Raw genomic sequence first — 17,450 nt, forward strand, 5'->3', positions numbered from 1 at the left:
CACCTGGTGGGATGCGCACCGTTCGGGATGCTAATGCCTGAACGGTGGTGAATGCTGTGCGCAACCTTGTGGGGGATGGTAGGAATGCCATACACCGACCCGAGGGCAATTCGATGCATCCCTGGTCAATTAAGATCTTGATGGGCATCTTGCCCAGAAAATTCTTACCCAACAGGCATGGAACAGCGAGGGATGAAGAGACCAAGATTGGTCCAGCCAATTTAATGTCACCAATACAAATTTGTGCTCTGATTTGGCCAATTAATCCCAGCGATCCCCCGTTAGCGGCAAAACATGGAACTTCAATTGGGAGTAAAGAACGACATTTCTCCGGCAAGATATTTTAAATGAGGTCCGAAATTATCGTCGCAGATGCCCCCGTGCCGCGACTTGCCTGGGTCTGACGTGGAGTCGAGGGTGAGCAAGGAGCAGGAGACCATGGCCCAGGGACGCGACATCGAGGAGCCCGGCAGCCAGACGACACATGCCCACATAGACCGAGAAGGCCGTCCCCGCTGTCGAAGATCCCGCGGACGCCGGCGGTCGTCGGCCCTCCAACTCCCAGTGAATGCAAAGGCCTGGGCGGGCTGATGCTCCTCCGACGGACAGGAGGACTTGGTCAGCGTGGCACAGGCCGCAAGGCCAGTGTCCCGTTGGAGAAGGAGGTGTGCATGAATGCACCTCGCGGCCCATAGAGAAGACATGTCGCCATCGTCGACGGCGTGTATTGGCACCCACAAGTGCCATGCCAGCACCAGCAGTTTCTTTAAAACCAGCGCCTCGATCCCCTCGAAGCCGATCCGAGGAAAGCGGCCTTCGCCAGGGCGAGCAGCGCGCTGCAGAAGGCGAGGGGAGTCTCGGACTTATCCTTCTTCCGTGAGGCGAACTGGTGTCGAACGTCCGATGGTGGCCCGTAGATGTCGATCAAGTGTTGCAACACCTGTTGCAACGTGGACCGCTCCTCCTGTGGAATGGTGATGAGGGCGGCGAGGGCGTCGTCGTCCAACGTGGTCGGGAGCGCCCGCAGCGCCTCCGTCTCTGTCCATCCCGCCATTTCGTGGTGCGAGAGGAAACGGCGCTGGAAGGCCGCCCAGTCACCACCCGCTGCTGTAAACTCTTTAAGGACAGGCAGGCACTTGTGGATAGTCAGCGCGCGTCCTGCAGGAAGACGATCGCTATAATTTTTTGCGCAAACAACACCACCATCGTCGCACAAAATGGTGGCTCCTTGCAGCGGTCGCACCACAGCTAACGCGGCAGCCACTGATTGGAGCCGTTCGTGGCTGGATGTGACGTCAGACACATGATGTCCTCGTTTTCCGGCGGAAGCGCCCACACTTTTGGTGGGAGTTTCAAAAATTTGAGCGGGAGTTATGGAATCGGTGGCGGCAACGTCCGCCACCTGTCCCGCTGCTCCATCTTCCCCCGCCGCCAGCTCCCCGTGATGGATCTCGTCCAAGATGGAGGCCGCGGCGTGCAGGTCAGCGAGGCGCGAATGCGCCGTACGCAGCGCTCTCCCCGGTGGGCAACGCCGGGTACTTCCCGCTAGTTTATATATAAGACTAGCAGGAAGTACCCGGCGTTGCCTGGGCGAAAAAGACACACACACATCAACTTAGACACACACACAGACATCGACCCACACACACAAATACATCGACTTACACACACACGCATATGGACTCACACACCCAAACATCCACGTTAGATACACACAAATGGAGTTACACACACAAATCGACGTACACACATACAGCGACTCACACACACACACGTAGACTCTCACACACACATCGACTCACACACACACATTGACTTACACACACACACATCGACTAACACACACACATATGGACTGACACACACATACACATCGACGTGTACACACATCGACTGACACACATAGACACACACAGTGACTTACACACTCACATGGAGCCATGCACACACATCGACTAACACACACAGTGACTGACACGCACACTTGGACTTACACACACACACATCGACGTAGATATACACACATCTGGCGTTGCACAGGCTAAAAAGACACAGACACACATCGACTTATACACACACACATGGACCTAAACACACACTTATATGGACTCAAACACACATATCGACTTACACAGCAATCCCCGATGATGCCACAGCTAGAGCAATTGTCTCTCTCTGGCGAGCATTAGCGAGGAGCAGTTTGAAAACAAAGGTCTTCCCATTACTGGCAGGTGCATCAAGGAAAAAAATGACTCCATTTGTAGTCTCAGTGTCTTCCAAGATATTCGTGTAGGCTTATATTTGTGCATCCATCAGCTTTGGTTAATTTTCCTCGATAAATTTAATAAGCTCTAAAGCATCCTAGCATATTTCACGTACGATCTCTTGAGCAAGGGCATGCAGGTTGTCCCTGTAGAGTGTTGGTAGTCCCATAGACGTGAGGTATTTTCCACCAATGGAGTGCAGTTTGCCCTCAAGGAGGATGAAGGCCAGTTTGAAGATGACATCAGAAAAGTTGACGTGAGGTTTGTATTTTCTTATTGAGCTCCGTGGAGGGTGTCTTCACTCATGCCCTCTTTGTATTTTTGCCAGAGTCCCATGGGGTTAGATGGGCTGCAAACTTGAAGATTTATGCAGAAGAGCAATGTCAGTTGGAAACGGGATTGACTAACAGAATCTTCTGTCATAGCTTTATGAAGATGGTGATCATCTACAAGAATTGCACGAAGATTACAAGCTTCCCTGTATGTTTGACAGACAACTCCTTCCACTATATTCTTGGTTCTTTCAGTAAAGTCATTTATGTTATTGTTTCCCTTCAACGTGACTTTACCAAAAGAACCAAGAATATGAATCACTGCAGTCACGAAAGCTTTAAATCAAAACTCCTTCCACTGTTTATAGGTTTTGGAAAGATTTGGGTCCTTTGGCAACATGGAGAAGCATTGGGAGAACGTAGCACTGCTGATTGTTGGGATTAACTGTGTAGATTCTTCCTAAGGCATCAGATTCACCGTCGGCAGCACGTCGCTTCCATTTTTTTTAGCAGTCCATGTATAGTAGGAGGGAACTTAATGGTAGAACAGGTTGGCAGCAAATGGGTCACTTGGGCACAAAACAAAGAACGCCATCAGGGTGGTATCTTGTGGAGCCAGGGCCTGTTTTTGGGCATTTCCTTTGGTGAAGTAGATGCGTTGACCATTTTGGAGGTGAACTGACAAATGGACGATTGTGGGGGAATGGTCATGGATGGGGAAACCAAGCATCCTCCAAATGGCCTCATTGTTGCTGATGTATCTTCCTTGAAAAAAAAGTTTAACCTCCTGCACACTTTGCCCCTCTATTTTGAAAGACAAAGACAGCCATATCAGAGCCTTTGTTGATGTATTGGCAAACATATTTGATGGCTTTTGCAGAATAGCTGAATTTCACATTAAAGTGGGCCTGGAAAATTTTGCACAGAAGAGGGCAGTAGGGAATGATCCACCCAGTTGTCAACCTTAATTTCAGAGTTAGTGGCAGGTCTGAGCGTTGTTTGAAATCCACCATGCTCAGTATTTCTGTGACGATACAGAGGATAGCCTTCATGGGCCGACTGAGTGTCTTTCAAGTAGTTTCATGGATATCTCTTGGTACACCTGTGGTATTGCATACATGGCGCATTTGGATAAAACTGGCCACATGGGCCATGGACCATTTGGTTGCAGACCACAGAAAAAGGGCAGGGTCTTGATGTGGGTCAGGTAGCTCAGCACTGATAAATGTGTCAATGTGACTTGCATGAACTGTTTCCCCCATCCAAAGCGAAATGTGAATATGAGGAAGACGACGTTTTTGCCATCGAATGGTGTGCAAGTTACTGCTTGTCTATCCAAAGATTCCGCCTTCGTTGGTCGTAATAAGCATAATGAGGTCATCAACTTTGAGTTTAAATACCCTCGCTAAGACATCATGTCTGTCTGGTGGCTTTTGGTTTGGATAAAGGTAAACCTGGATCTCCTTTAATTTAGAATTGCAAGTGAAGGTGATAAAGAGATGGGTTCTGCCATATTGGCTGATGTACGTCATGGCACCCTGAGTCTTCTCATGCATGTATCTTAGTTTTGCTGTGAAGGATGAAGGCAAAATAACTAATCTGTCCACATTCTGAGCATTTGCATATCCGTCGGCATTGATGGCGTCCCAGAGATGAGCATACTGTTCACACGCAGGCGGTTTTGATTCAGTTAAATGTAAAGAAGGCGCTCACTCTCAATGTTGGCATACTCATCCACAACATACTGGTGAAAGAGGTTGGTGCACCATAATATGTGGTTTCCGCCTCTGTCCATGATCACGAAGGAATAGAAGTTTTTTTAGAGGAGACAGTTTTGTGAGGATGTCTTTGTCCTGCAGCTTTGTAATTGGAGGAATCTTGACGTGGTACCCATCTTGGCCTTGTGACAGTAAACTGTGTTATTGTAGGGCATTGTATGCTCTGTTTGTCTCGTGAAATCGTGCGATGGTATTTTCTTGGTATGGAAGACCAATGTCTCTCTCACAATGTTCCTCACCCACTGTAAGAACAGCAACGTCAATAATATTTGGGGCATTGAACCTCCCTGTGTGCTCTCCGCTTTGGTGGAAAGAAAAGGTGCGGTACGGCAAAATGTAAATGGTTGATGTTCCCACCAATGTAACAAAACGATAGACAAAATGTAATAGGCTGTAGCTAAGAAAGACCAAAGTATTTAGCAGTATAACATAGTAATCAGCATTGCAGTACTACATATCAGTAAATAGCATGACATGAGAAATCGAAACAATAGAAATGCATTGAAGAAATAAGCAGTACGCACAGGTAAGTTGAGAAGCAGGCTACAGTCTAGATTATAGACTGCCAGTATGCTGACCCAATGACATAAGCATTGCTACAGTCAACATAATAAGCTGGCAATACGGTCAGCAGCTGAAAAAGCAGGATACAGTCTACATGAAAGGCTGGCAGTACACTGAGTGAGGTAAAGAAGCAGGCAACAGATTATAGACTGGCACACATAATGCCCAAGAAGCAAAATTAGTAGTGTAGCTAAAAGAGTGGCAGTGCACTGACCTTAATTAATCAGCAGGTAGCAGCCTACAGCACAGACTGGCAGTACACTGGCGCAGCTTAATAAAAACACCTAAATAAGTAAATATTTAGCAACCTAATATTGAAATATTAGTTGTCTGCACACAAACATTATTATTGTAATATTTGCTCATTTATTTGTTTCATAATAGTAAACAATTAACGTGAGTTCTTAGCGAAAGAAGCAATAATAATTGTACTTTACATTATCGTGTTGAGGCCTAGACCCGTGCAGAGCCCGCGGCCTTGGCCAGCCGCCGGAAGTGGCACCTTGCCAGGCTGGGGGCTGGGCCGCTCCCCCCACCTGCGCTGCAATAATGCTATCTAAGCGTTATAATATGAATATCTACTGACTTTATAGCAGTAACTGCACACATTGGGGTGGGGGGGGGGACATAACACTGTGAAGAATGAGCCTCAGCGTCGTGTGTATTTTTTAAGCATTTTTAACGCGAATGAATTTTTATTTGCGATTGTGTGCACGTTGCTAGGGGCAACGCCTGTCAGCGTTTCGCGCATGGGCAATTGCGTGCTTTGTCCCGCGCCGGGCGGTAAAAGAAAGTAAATAAATAACAATAAATCACACTAAATCACTAATTAAACTAATTTGAAGGTGACGGACGTGAAAAAGGAATAGCGCTTGCCAACCTCGGGGCTTACGGCGTGGTACCTGGCACATTTTTTTTAACATAAACCCCACCGTTTGAGAGCCAAATCCCTCGCAAGCACATAAACACACAGACAGACGGACAGACAGACAAAGAATGACGTTTATAGGTAAGACTAGCGGTAAGTACCCAGCGTTGCCCGGGTCAAAAAAATATTTTATAACTACTCTTAAAAAACCTTACATATACATACACAGATACTAAGATATTGTGAAAGCCCGGTGGGCCATTTGTCCATTTCACCACCAACAAAATTATAAGAGGCTTGTAAAAGTCCAAAAAGTTATAGAAAGTGTGGGGTAAATAGTTAATCTAAAAGGTTTCCGAAAATTGTGGACACCCCCCCCCCCTCAAAAAAATATTTACCCCCGCGTAGGTATCTATACCTACACACCCTACATACAACAGAGTAAGTAGTATCTCTTGACTGTAGTTGTATCTACTGACTGTACAGTAGTATCTACTGAGCCAGTAGTAGCTCCTGACTGTGTTAGTAGTATTTGCTGATTGTAGCAGTAACTACTGACCGTAGTAGTATTTACTGGGCCTACAGTAATATCTACCGACTCAATAGTAGTAACGACTAACTGTATAGTAGTATCTGCTGAATCTATAGTAGTATCCAATGACTATAGTAGTAACTACTAACTCTATAGCAGTATATACTCACTCTATAGTAGTATCTACTGACTCCAGAAGCTACTCACTGTAGTAGTATGTACTGACTGTATAGTAGTATACACTGACTGTAGCAGTATTGACTGACTGTAGTGGTATATAATGACTGTTTTAGTATCTTCTAACTCTATATAGTAGTATCCACCAACTCAATAGCAGTATCTACTGTCACTACAGCAGTGCATACCAACTGAGGTGGTACCTGCTATGATTACATCAGTGCATACTGTGGTGGAACCTGCTATGATTACAGCAGTGCATACTGACTGTGGTGGTACCTGCTATTACAGCAGTGCATACTGCTGTGGTGGTACCTGCTATGATTACAGCAGTGCATACTGTGGTGGTAAGTGCTATGATTACAGCAGTGCATACTGTGGTGGTACTTGCTATGGCTACAGAGTGCATACTGACCGTGGTGGTACCTGCTATGATAGCAGTGCATCATTACTGTGGTGGTACCTACTATGATTACAGCAGTCCATACTGTGGTGATACCTGCTTTAACAACAGCAATGCATACTGACAGTGGTGGTATCCTGCTATGACTATAGCATTGCATGCTGACTGTGGTGGTATCCTGCTATGACTACAAAACTGCATACTGACCGTGGTGGTATCCTGCTATGACTACAGCATTGCATACTGACTGTGGTGGTACCTGCTATGACTATGGCATTGCATTCTGACTGTGGTGATATCCTGCTATGATTACAGCATTGCATGCTGACTGTGGTGGTATCCTGCTATGACTACAGCAGTGCATGCTGACCGTGGTGGTTCCTGTTATGATTACAGCTTGACCGGCGCGCTTGACCGGCGTGCTTAACTGATGCAGATGTTCAGCTACCTGGTGGAGAGAAGGAAAAAGGTGTACTGGACCATGGGTACCATCTCCTATACCGTGTACGACCTGCGCGAGATCGACACATGGGGAGACCAGCGCTCAGTCCTCGACATAATCACCTCCAGCTCTAAGAAGAAGGTTCGCAGACACTCAGTAGAGGTCATCTAGAGACCCCCTCCACTACCTAGTAGAGGTCATCCAGAGCCACCCTCCACTATCCAGTGGAGGTCATCCAGAGACCCACTCCACTACCTAGTAGAGGTCATCCAGAGACCCCTTCCACTACCCAGTAGAGGTCAGCCAGAGACCCCTCCACTACCTAGTAGAGGTCATCCAGAGACACCCTCCACTCCTCAGTAGAGGTAATCCAGAGACACCCTCCACTACCCAATAGAGGTCATCCAAAGACCCCCTCCACTCCCTAGTAGATGTGTCGCGCTACGTTCTGTGATGAGAATTGACGTTGCCACAGTAGTTCATGTTTTTGCACTTTAAAATCTAGATTGAAAACTCATTTTATTTAGAATAGATTTTTTCGTGTCAAATTGGCACGGTTGGCTACATACGGTGCCAAAGAAGCTCAACATGCATACGTACATACATACCCGCTGAGCATGGAGATGTGAAAAGCGCAAAAATCTTTTGTTTAAAACGTCGCTTCGTCGCAGGTGCAGAGCATGATTGACCTGCGGCCCGTGAAGGACCTGCTCAACCACAAGTGGAACTCCTTTGGCTTCAACTACTTCCTCATCTGGATGTTCTCCTACATGTTCTATGTCATGGTGTTCACCATCTGCTGCCTCTACCGACCCTTGAAGCTCATCCCGCCAGAGTTGTCCGACAACATCACCATCATGGCCCTCAAGGAGATGCACGTGAGTCTTCGCGGGCACAGCCTGCACCGACATCTCCGCCGATTATATGCCCCTCTCTTTAGATGAACGAAGAACGCGGGCGCCCCAGTGATGTAACACGAGCGCGTGCCACTTAAGGTAAACGTATCGAGGGGGCAAACGGGCGTCTCCTGATAATCATTTGCTTGTGCCGAAGAGCGCCTGTGTAGAGGATGGTGACACAGCCAAGGCGGGGAGTTGTAGACCCTTCATGAAACCCACAAATCAAACTTTGCTTCTACAGTAGAGTCTCGCTTATCCGCACTAATGACGGTGAGGGCGCCAGCGGGATAATTCAAAATCGTGGATAATCCCAAAATATCCATTTTCCTCGGACTTCTATGCCAAAGCGACTCATATAGTTGTAAATTATGTTTAAGTTTCTCTGCCATAGCACAGTTTCATAAATTAAAACTCATAAAATATATGATTGCATAAATCACTCAAAATTAAGCAAAAATTAAGCGCAACTGACGATTTTTATTGTTACTCTTTCGATTTAGAATGAATACTTATGATCGACCGATCGATGCGCGTGCTCAGTGATAATAACACTTTCCTGCTCTCGCTCAGCAGGAGACTCAGCCCACTAAGTGGATGATAGCAGAGCCACACCAATCAACATCAATCAAACTCCACTGCACTGTTGCAAAGATATGCAACTACTGTACTGTAGAAGTGATCTCACATGGATTTCAGATTAACCGGAGCAACATATTTATTTGTTATTAGCACGTGCCTTGTAATAAACATTTCCAAGAATAACAATCTATAACTTTTTCTAGATTATTAATTTGACCTGAAGGGAAAATCCAGGTGTGCAGTTAATCTGCAAATCGGATAAACCGCGCGTAGATTATCGAGAGTCTATTGTATATTTTTTTCTAGTGACGCAGATGCTACAACAAACATGACGAGCCAGTCGCCCAAGGGAGCCAGCATTATGCCCTTTGATTTCCAGGCCACTATTTCTAGGCTCTATTTTAAGCAGCAGATTTGTGCCAGAATATTACCACGTGTACGTAAACAAAAACGATGTTGACTTTACTTCAGCAGGCATGATCGATCTACCGCTGGCTGAAGGCCTCAGCAAAGCAACAGCGCCATCTCCTACTGTCTCAAGGACGAAACGATCCAACATTGGTTGATAACGCCACTCCATTTCCGTAGTCGACGTGCTCCCTGGCGTGTTCCCTCGTTTTGCTGCCAGAGAGGACGGCATGGCTAAATCCATTAATGCGCTCGTCATCAATGCCAAACGGGACTGAACTCCGGCATCTGTGAATTATGACTGCACAGCCCGCATGGCCCACGTGTCGTCGGGAGGCCCTCATCCAGCGGTGGCAGTGACAACGCACCGTGCGTGGACGCCCCAATGTCAACTGCACACCGTACCAAACACAGTTCGGTACGGCGCAGTCTGGGCAAAAGTATGCGTGTACGACTAGCACGGCTGGCTTCGTACGGCTACGCATAGCGCGAAAGAAGTTTGACATACATAGGTGCTCGCTAACGGTACTTGTGTCTACGGTCCGCGTGGGATACACAGGGGCTCTTTGTTTTTGGTGCTGTATGTATGTTGAACTTCTTTCGAACCATACGTAGCCAACCGTGCTCATCGGAGGTACGGAGTGACTTATGCGGCTCTGTGCTGCTGCTGATGGTGGCGATGTGTTGCGTGGTGGCCCTGTGCAGGAGGCCTACTCCACCAAGGAGGACTTCGTGCGCCTGCTCGGGGAGATCATAACAGTGATGGGGGCGGCCGTCATCCTCTACCTGGAGGTCAACAGCTGCAACCCCTCGTCCGAGTTCACAACCTCTCGGGCAGTGTTCTTCATTTGCAAGGCCACCGCGGGCCACTGGCGCAAGCCCCCGGTGGCCTTTAGTGTGGCCCCTGATGTGTGCCCCCCCCGGAAATACACAAAATGTGAAAACACCCCCATTATCATCATTGTGCTATCAAAACCCCAATGGTTTCAAATGTGTGGCGGCCCTCACACTGATGTTTTATTGGCGAAAGTGCCTCCCTCTGAAAATGGGTGAAGAGCACTGCTCTAGTAATGGCACTTGTGTCGAGCAGGTACAACTAATATTTGTTGTTTACCAGGTAAGGCCCACCCTGTGGGCTGCAGACCCCCGGTGGTCCACGAGGCTACTGCAATGGGGTGCGGAAAATGTAAATAATAACATCCTCACCGAGGGAAAATGTACAATTTTAAAGAGCTTGGGTATGTCCAGGAAAGGGAGGTTTGAGACCTAGCTTGGGCACGTGGCAGTGCCATCGAAATGTTTGGAGGTTGCAAAGGGGTCCGCACGCTCGAAAAAGTTTGTGAACCGTTGCTCTTCACCGGGGGGTTGGCAACCTGCGGCTCTTTAACGGTTGATTTGTGACTTTTTTATGAAGGACCACCATCTCGTTCGTATTCACCACAGTGCATTGGCGCTCTTGAAATATTGAGTCTTTTTTTTACCGAGCTCGAAAAAAAAAGTCTCTTGTCATTTCGGTTGCCGACCCCTGCTCTAGACGACCCATGCTCATTACAAGGACTCGTTCTGAGACCTTTCCAATCAAAGGGAGGCTTGCGGCCGAGCATGAGTATGTTGAGGAAGGGAGTGATAGCAGCAGCGGCAGCAGCAGCCATGAGAGCAAAGGGAACGCTCCTGGGCAAGACGAGGGATGAGTTTGAGGTTCAAGGATGCACAGAGGTCGGAGATGATCATAGCGATTTTTCTCTGCTGCTTATGGAGACAGGCTGAGGGATGGGAGGACAGAAGCAAGGGGCGATAGCACGAGCAGACAGAACGCCAGCGGCTCCTGGCGAGTTATTCGACCGTATCGGAGACAGGTAGGAGGTGAGCTGTCTACCCTTGGCAACTGACGGGGTCGTGGAGGACGCCTGTGTGTGGTGGGGGGCGGCGGCACGGCTGCATGGGAGGGGGGCGGGAGAGAGTGGCAGAGCCATTACTGTGAGCGCTGGAAGCCGGATTTCGGCTTCACATTACGAACTCTCAAAGCCGAAGCGAGTTCCCGCTCAAGTGAGCATAGAGGCATCGGTGTTCATCTATTTACAGCCCTGAGCCAGCGATGGAAATTCCACGTTGCTGTGGGGCGCGGGTGAGTCTTCCCCACAAAGTTGTACCTATTTTTTTAATCAAATCTGGTGGGATGATGATTGGCTGAACATCAACCTTTATTTATGTATCTCATCAGATTAATAATGAAAGCAAAATCATCAGAACGTGTCTTATTCACGATGGCCTGCGCCTCCATCATTGTGTAGTGTTGTGGATTCAGGAGACGTCTGAGTCGGTTCTTGGAGGCAACACTATTTATTAAACCACCTCGCTCAGCAGTACAGTCCGAGTACACTCAGGGTTACTGTCCTCCTACACCTACTGTCTGCCTCCGGGCTAACGTGCCCTAACACAGGACTACACTCAGGGTCCTCCGGCTATGGGTGCCTAGGGGGAGGCTATTCTAACTCGCCCTAGCCAGGGTGCGAGTTCCGACCACTGACCCACTGGACCCGGCCCTTACAAGGACGTCGGGCCAGGGGTTCCCCGGGTCTCACCGCTGAGCCGCACAGAGTCCCGGCCCTGATAAGGACAGCGGGGCTAGGGGTTTCAGGGTCCTATCTAGCTGCTGATCTTCGGCTTCGGTCTTCAACTGGTCCAGATTGGCTGGGGAGGTCCCCTTTTATGCCCCTTGCCCATTGAGGGGTGGGGCTGCGTGGGATCACAGAACCCCCGCAGCCCCACCTCCCCGTTGGAGGCGCCGAGGGGCTTAGCTGTCTGGGGATCCTGTGCCACCAGCAACCCCTACCCTCTTGGGCTGGCACTGCAGCCCCTCCCCTGGCGGTACGAGGTACCGTTCCATCTATGGCGCTACAATTGTATGCACATTGAACTTCGTTCGCACCATACGTATACACAGATCGTATACCAATTAGAGAGATGATGATGACGACGACGATGATGATGATGCTGTAGTTACTTGCATGGGAGCAGAGCTCGGCGTGCCGGTATCACGCGACTCGGGACTTCTCCAGGTGTGGTCGACGTGAGCCCCAAGGAACGTAACCCCCGTCCTATTGCCGCTCTTGCACGGCAAAGGTCATCGAGGCAGAGAGGCGTCACGCGGTCCGAATTTGAGCATCTGTTTGTGGGAGAAGGGAAAGGACACCGATGATGATGATGACAAGTGCATATCTGTCAACCCATACAGTTTACCCATATTCTTGTACAGAGAAATTGCATTTTCAGGTCCATACAGCGTACAGACGTTGCAATATGGGTAACAACAAAAATTGTAGGATGAATGTTGAGATTTATAAGGGCACTGGGTGACTAATAAGGTCTGAATTGGTCTGTAATAAGGTAGGCACTGAGAAGGGGTTGACAGGTTTTTAAGTGTACCGTAGTAATCAACACAAAACAATGACAAGGTCGTCGTGGGTTCGATCCCGACCCTGCCACCTGTATATTTGGAGTTTACATGTTCTCCTGTGGTAGTGTGGGTTTTTCTGCGGGTCCTCTGGTTTTTCCCTCAATATTTAGAATCGACATGCTTTTAGAGTATTTGGCTGCTATACATTTCCACATGATGAGCCACTTCATTGAGCTATCATTCGTGGCTAGGTTGCTTCTGAAAAAGAGCCTATATAGCTCAATGGGCATTACCTGGTAAAAAATAGTTTCAATTGTTTAGTTTAGAACTCTAAAATCCCCAAGGAATCGTTAGCCTAGCTGTCTGAATTAACACAACATTTGAATGCGCTTCAAGGTGCCTTGGAATTAAGGGAGGGGGCATTGTTATTCGAACATAATATCCCACATATCCTGCCTGCAATTGTGACCACGGGTGAGGCTGTCCCACGGACTGATGTCGTTTTATGTTGCGTGCGAATTCAGGTGCCGTACATCATTAAAATCGGGCCCAAGAATTACTGCAAAAACACAGTGATCGGAGGACCCTTCCCAGTGCTCATGTGAGTTGCTGCCACACGCAAAGACAACAGGGCTTGTGAAATAAAAACCGATGTGGTAACAGCGCTGTGAGAATTTGGTCAGTCAAAACTCCATGAAGAGGATGAACCGGCGTGTGTTCTTGGCGAATCTGAAGATCTGCGCAGTGCTCCGAGATGACGTGAGATGAAACGTAGCATCTATGCAGAGCTTCCCACGGCCGCACTGCTCAGATGAAACACGACCAGATCACCGCTCCCTTTGAGCATAAACCATGACGCAAACTCCGGTCATCCTCACATTCGTTTTTTGGCTAACCATCGGACAAAGTCGGTCACCGCATCGCGCACTTTTAGATGCACTTCCGCAGTCGTCTGGAACGCTTTTCCTTCCGACATTAAGAAGCCACTGGAACTATTAATTTTCTTTATCATCTCGATTAACGAACTCGTTTCTTTAGAACTGCTTTTTGTGTTTAGTTTGTTGTTCTCTTCCTATGCACCTCCGATTAGCACGGTTGGTTACGTATGATTGCGAAAGACGTTCAACATACATACACATACGTATACATTTGAGATGTCCCCCGATTGAGCATATCTAACATCGCTAATATAATAATGACAATAATAGTATATAATTAACTGCCCTTTGTCAATCCACTGCGAATTGAATGCCTCCTCAGGCCTTGTCGGTTGTGGGGGTTGTTTGCCTGTTCCTCACCACTCCTGGTCTGCTTGCGTCAGCGGTACTGAGTGCCAGGTTTTTGTTCTAAACCCATAGTCCGTACTGTGTCGGTTGTCATGGCGACTCAACGTCACGAGTGCTGTCCTGCCATGAGCAGTGGTGGATATTCCATGTTCTTATGATGGGGGCAAGTCTACCAATACGACGCCCACTGTTCACTTTTCCGACAATGCGATTTATTTATTTTATTCCATTTATATTTCACCAGGTAAGGCCCACTGAGCTATGTAGCTCTTTTTCAGAAACGACCTGGCCACATACAATGGCTCAACTCAGTGGCTTATCACCTGGAAATGTATATCAGGAGACAAATACTCGAAATGTATGTTGACTCTAAAGGTGGAGGGTAACACCGGAGGACCCGGAGAAAAATCCACGTGGCCACTACTTGGGAGATAAACATGCAAACTCCAAATATACAGCAGGAGTCAGGGGTTGGGTTTGAGCCCACGCCCTCCTGCATGCCAGGCGAGGTAGTTAATACCTATCCACTCTGAACATCTCCCAGACACTGTGGCACCGTGATTAATTTGAACACAATTATTGTGGGAAACGAGCAACTGCTGCACCTATAGCTACACTACAGGAAGAGTAGAGTTGAGGATATAATGAACGGAAATAAGACTGGGGAATAAGAGGAAAAGGAGGGCAAAGGAATATAAAAATAGGAGGAATGGGTCTGGAGAGATAAGGATCGGGAGGAAGAGGCTACACAAGGGCCTCGACGCTGCTGCATGGAGCGGGGTCTGTTTTCACGGGGCGGCGGGGAGAGGGGAGGGATTAAGAGTGGAGGTGGCCACACAGAAGTCACTGGCACTAATATTAACAATATTTATTATAATTTTATTTGTATCTATATGGCGTCATGCATGCAAGCCGTGTCTCAAAACACTGCTGTAGATTGGTAAAGCAGAGGACACCACAGATGAGCGGGAATGCGGCCAGAACCGGTGCTACCAACGATTGCCTGAGAGCTCTACAGTCCTACATTGCCATGTCTGGCCGACTCCAAATATTCGGCTCCGTGTCCTCTGCATGTCACCGTGGCGGCCGTGTCCTCTCACCACGCAGGGTCTGCTACTCATGCCTGATCGCCATCATTGTGGTGCTGCGGGTGATGAGTCACGAAGGGGAATCGATCGCCATGTCCCTGGCGCTCGTACTCGGCTGGTGCAACACGCTGTACTTCGCCCGTGGCTTCGAGCTGCTGGGCCCCTTCTCTATCATGATCCAGAAGGTGCCGCCACCATCACCACCACCGCCGCGGCCAGCACCGCCTCCACTGCCACCACAGTTACCACCACCACTACCACCACCACCGTCAACACTGCCGCCACCCCCACCACTGCCGCCACAGCCGCCGCCACCAGTGCCACCGCCACCACGACCACCACCAGGGTTTCGCTTCCTTCTCTCGATGTTGTCCACGACGTGCGATGTCGTTACTTTGCCACGGGACACTCGTTCGTTCGGCCTTGTCGGGCAGATTCTGTTCTCATACATTCGGTCCGTCATCGGTGGTCGTCAATGTTATGCCACGAAGGCATTGACCCTCGCCATGGGCTAACGCGTCACGTCGTGCGAAGCGCAGTCTCTATACATGATAAACATTTTTTTATTTTACCAGGTAAGGCCCCACTGAGCTACGTAGCTCTTTTTCAGTAAGCGACCTGGCAATCAAATATGACAGCCCAACGAAGTGGCTCATTGTGTGGAAATTTGTAGCAGGAGCCGGATACTCTGCACGCGTAATGTTAATTCTAAATGTGGCGGGGAAAACCGGAGGACCCGGAGAAAAATCCACGCAACCACGGGGAGAGAGACACAAACTCCAAATATATGTAGGGGTGTTATGGGAAAGAAACAAAGTGTGGGAAGGTGAGGCACAACCACACCTTGGTGGCTACAACCACGTCCGCTATGGCCCCACCCTCAGTGGGGTATGGGTATAAAGGGCGGGGAGCCAGAGAGCTCGGGTCAGTGTGTTGGGGCCAAGAATGAAGAGCCAGTGAAGAAGGAAGGCCGGCTAGGAGAGACCCTAGGACTCCTGTGATGCTGCCCTTTTCAGGGCCGGCACGACAAGCCAGTGGTGCGGCCCCAGAGCCCCAGAGCCCCAGAGCCCCAGAGCCGAAGTCCTTTTAAGGGCCGGTCTGGTTGGTGGGGTGCCGAGATCTGTGTCTGACCAGGGCCAGATCAGATAGCCTCCTCTAGTGCCTATAGCTGGAGGTAATCGGGAGCCTAGGGCTTAGGCTAGATAGCCTAGGGGTATCCCTGAGTGTATACGGGTGAAGGGGCCGCTATCCCTGCCAGTGTGACCCCTTGTTCAATAAATAGTGCTGCCTCGACTCTACCGTCTCCGTGTCCTGGGAACCCACTACATATACAGCAGGCATCAGGGTCAAGATCGAACCCACGATCTCCTGCATACCAGACATGGTAGTTAACATGTCCTTTCCACCGTGACATCCCTCAACGGGCGTGTTCCTCCAGATTATATTCGGCGACCTCATGCGCTGGTGCTGCCTGCTGGTGATCTGCGTGTTCGGCTTCACCGCCGGTGAGTGCCCCCACCCCCCACCGCCCCCCGTGAGTCACCCAGCGCCCAGGTCGCCATTCCTTACTTGGCTCGTCGCCATCGACGGCGCAGAGGCGCCCAGGACGAGCTCCGTTCTCTACCAGCAGGAACCCGTCTCTCCGCCGGGAAGGGAAAAACAAAAATCGATGCTCATATTCCGCAAAGCGGTACCTATTTTATCGACCCCCCCAGAGGTGAGGACCGAATTGACCCCAGGCCGGGATGTGAACTCCCACCTTCACGATTGCGTGCCGAGCGCCCACAAGGAAGGATCTCACCAAGAAGACGCTACTACCATGAGTGTGGTCGATTTCACCTCCGGACGTTGCGATGGTCAATCATGAGGCACGTCCGCAGATTAAATCACTCCGGATGTAGAAGTATCTTCTCGACGACATCTTTCCTTGCCCGTAATCGTTTTAGATATTCAGCATAAATCCCAACCGCCATCGTGGGTGTTTGTTGTTTAGCATGAGGCAGGCCGGCCTTGGGAGCACTGTGCCAGAACAGTGCCTCATGCTGATCAGTGAGCGCGATGAGCTGCGGTGAGCCGTGGTGAGCTGGAGTGAGCTCCTCTGAGCTGCTGTGAGTGCGGTAAGCTGCTGTGAGCGTGGTGAGCTGCTGTGAGCTGCCCTGAGCTGCCGTGAGCACAGTAAGCTGTGGTGAGCCGCGTTGAAATGCCGTTGACTCGTTCCTAGGCTTCTACGTCGTCTTCCAGACGCTCGACTCCAGGGTCTACCCCAATTTCCAGAACTTCGCCGTGACCTTCTTCACGGCCATCGAGCTCATGATGGGACTCATCGAGTTGCCTGTGCCCTACGACCGGCACACGCCCTACATCATCTACGTCATCTTCATTTTCTACATGATCTTCGCATACCTGCTCATGTTGAACCTCCTCATCGCCACCATGGACGACACCTTCTGGCGAGTGGCTCACGAGCGCATGGAGACCTGGAAGATCCAGGTG

The 17,450-nt window shown here is 49.3% G+C and overlaps 1 protein-coding gene across 2 annotated transcripts in view; it reads left to right on the forward strand.

Moving 5' to 3' along the window:
* The window catches only part of LOC116947039 (transient receptor potential cation channel subfamily V member 6-like), a 43,516-nt gene that overhangs the window by 21,320 nt on the left and 4,746 nt on the right, over window positions 1–17,450 (forward strand). For both annotated transcript variants that reach the window (XM_032962415.2, XM_032962416.2), the window contains exons 8-14: window positions 7,295–7,441; window positions 7,972–8,178; window positions 9,892–9,978; window positions 13,108–13,184; window positions 14,977–15,142; window positions 16,396–16,462; window positions 17,179–17,447. In XM_032962415.2, coding sequence (XP_032818306.1) covers window positions 7,295–7,441; window positions 7,972–8,178; window positions 9,892–9,978; window positions 13,108–13,184; window positions 14,977–15,142; window positions 16,396–16,462; window positions 17,179–17,447 — 1,020 coding nt within the window. The remainder of the gene's footprint in view (window positions 1–7,294; window positions 7,442–7,971; window positions 8,179–9,891; window positions 9,979–13,107; window positions 13,185–14,976; window positions 15,143–16,395; window positions 16,463–17,178; window positions 17,448–17,450) is intronic.

This window comes from Petromyzon marinus, chromosome 28 (assembly GCF_048934315.1).
Source record: "Petromyzon marinus isolate PM22_M1 ecotype Great Lakes invasive population chromosome 28, UKy_Petmar_22M1.pri1.0, whole genome shotgun sequence".
NCBI lineage: Eukaryota > Metazoa > Chordata > Hyperoartia > Petromyzontiformes > Petromyzontidae > Petromyzon > Petromyzon marinus.